Source organism: Mesitornis unicolor, unplaced genomic scaffold (assembly GCF_000695765.1).
Source record: "Mesitornis unicolor isolate BGI_N332 unplaced genomic scaffold, ASM69576v1 scaffold36801, whole genome shotgun sequence".
NCBI lineage: Eukaryota > Metazoa > Chordata > Aves > Mesitornithiformes > Mesitornithidae > Mesitornis > Mesitornis unicolor.
Window position 1 is genome coordinate 1 of NW_010163741.1, and position 1,719 is coordinate 1,719.

Here is a 1,719-nt window from a genome sequence, read left to right on the forward strand (position 1 = left end):
CCCACCGCTGCCCTTTCCTTTTCTCCCCTCCCAGGTGCTCTCGAGCCGGGGCGAGGGGATGAGGTGCCCCCGTGCCGCGTGGTGTCCCGAAGCGGCTCTTTAGATCCTCCCCGGCCCGAGCCTCCCCTGCCATGGATGCCTCGGGGGCTCTTGCTTCGGCTCCCCCCCCCCCGGGCTCCCCTAGCCCCATGTTCCCCCCAGGAGCCGACAGAGAGGAGTGGGGACCGAGGTTCAATTGTGCCCCTTCCACCTCTGCCGCAGCCTCGCAGGCGATGCCAGCGTCTGGCCGGAAGAGGAAGGCCAACTTCTCCAATGACGAGACGGAGACGCTGGTCTGGAATGTGGTGCGGCATTTCAGCGCCCTGTACGGGTCCGAAGCCCTGCGGGCTCACCCCGTGCGGCGGAAGCAGCTCTGGACCCAAATCCAAAGCCGCGTCAACTTCCTGGGCTACACCGAACGCTCCATCGACGACCTCAAGCACAAGTGGCGCGACCTACGGCTGGACGTCAAGAAGAAGATCACCTCCAAAAAGCACCTCCCCATGAACCGCGCCGGAGGGCCCCTCCACAAGCCGCGCCTCACGCCCCTGGAGAAGATGGTGGCGTCCACCTTCCTGCAGGCCAGCCACGACTCGGAGCCCGAAATCATCCTGGACCCAGGTCAGTTCGATGGGGAGATGGCCTGGTTTGAATTGGAGCGGGACGGCCCCGTCCTGCGTCCCCTCCGGTGTCCCCCGAGCTCTGGGCTTTGCCCTTTGCGTCCCGTGTGAGCCGCTAAAATTTGCCCTCGTACGCGTTTCGATGGCGTCCGACTCTTGTCAAACCACCAGGGCTTAAATCGGGGTTACAAACCCACGGTAGCATCAACAGAACGACCTCAAACTTCGTGCGGGCCCATCTTTTTCCTCATTTTTTTAACTTATTTCAGTAATAAATTCAGCCTTGCTGCTCACGGGCGTTAAAAGCTGGGCATGGGACTTGATTTCCCACGCTCAGGCGGGAAGATGCAGACCCAAAATCGTCGCTTTTCGCCGTGGGGCTGGGCCCATGGGTGCACCCACCCCCTTTTTGTTACCACCCGGGATGCAAACACCCCCCTGGCCCCCTTCATTTACCCCAAGGGGGACGTGTGCTGCGTCCCCAGAGGACACCGGCGCTGCTCGCTCCCGCTCCTCTTTGCTTTCAGCTCAACCCCTCGGGTTTCGCTGTGGACGTGCGGGCGCGTTCGGTCTCATTTTGCCCTCCAAACCCAACGCCCGCTTTGCCACAGCCTCCCTGCGCTCAAGGGATGAATTTTAGGTCCCTGGAGGGGTCCTGATAGGGGCGAGGGTTGGGTCTTTCCGTGGCGTGGCAGCGGCTGAGGCCGTTTCCTCACCTCCTTGCAGACCTGTTCTTCCCCGGCGCCGCCAAGCAGCCCTTCATGCACCTGCAGCCCGGCGCCAGCCACCCCAGCATCACACCCCAGCATCTACATCGACACCAACGGGCAGCCCTCGGCCCTGCCCGACCTGGAGGGCTCGGCCGTGCCCCGCCTGGCGCTGCAGAGCCCCGACCCCTCCGTCATCTGCGAGTACAGCCGGGGCGAAGGACAGAGCAGCTCGGGTAAGGACGGGGGCGTGGAGGTGGCACCGGTGCGGTGTCCTGGGACTGGTGTGGCCGGGTGACAAGTGGTGTTCCCCTGGGCTCGGTTTTTGGGGCCAGTCCTGTTGAACATCTTTA

At 63.5% G+C, this 1,719-nt stretch overlaps 1 protein-coding gene across 1 annotated transcript; it reads left to right on the forward strand.

Moving 5' to 3' along the window:
• Positions 1 to 50: 50 nt before the first annotated feature.
• LOC104548142 (t-SNARE domain-containing protein 1-like) lies at positions 51 to 1,602 on the forward strand (the record flags this gene model as incomplete). The annotated part of the gene is made up of 2 exons (XM_010194081.1): positions 51 to 727; positions 1,433 to 1,602. Coding segments are annotated over exons 1-2 (766 nt in total), but the record flags the coding sequence as incomplete, so codon positions are not given.
• Positions 1,603 to 1,719: the final 117 nt, after the last annotated feature.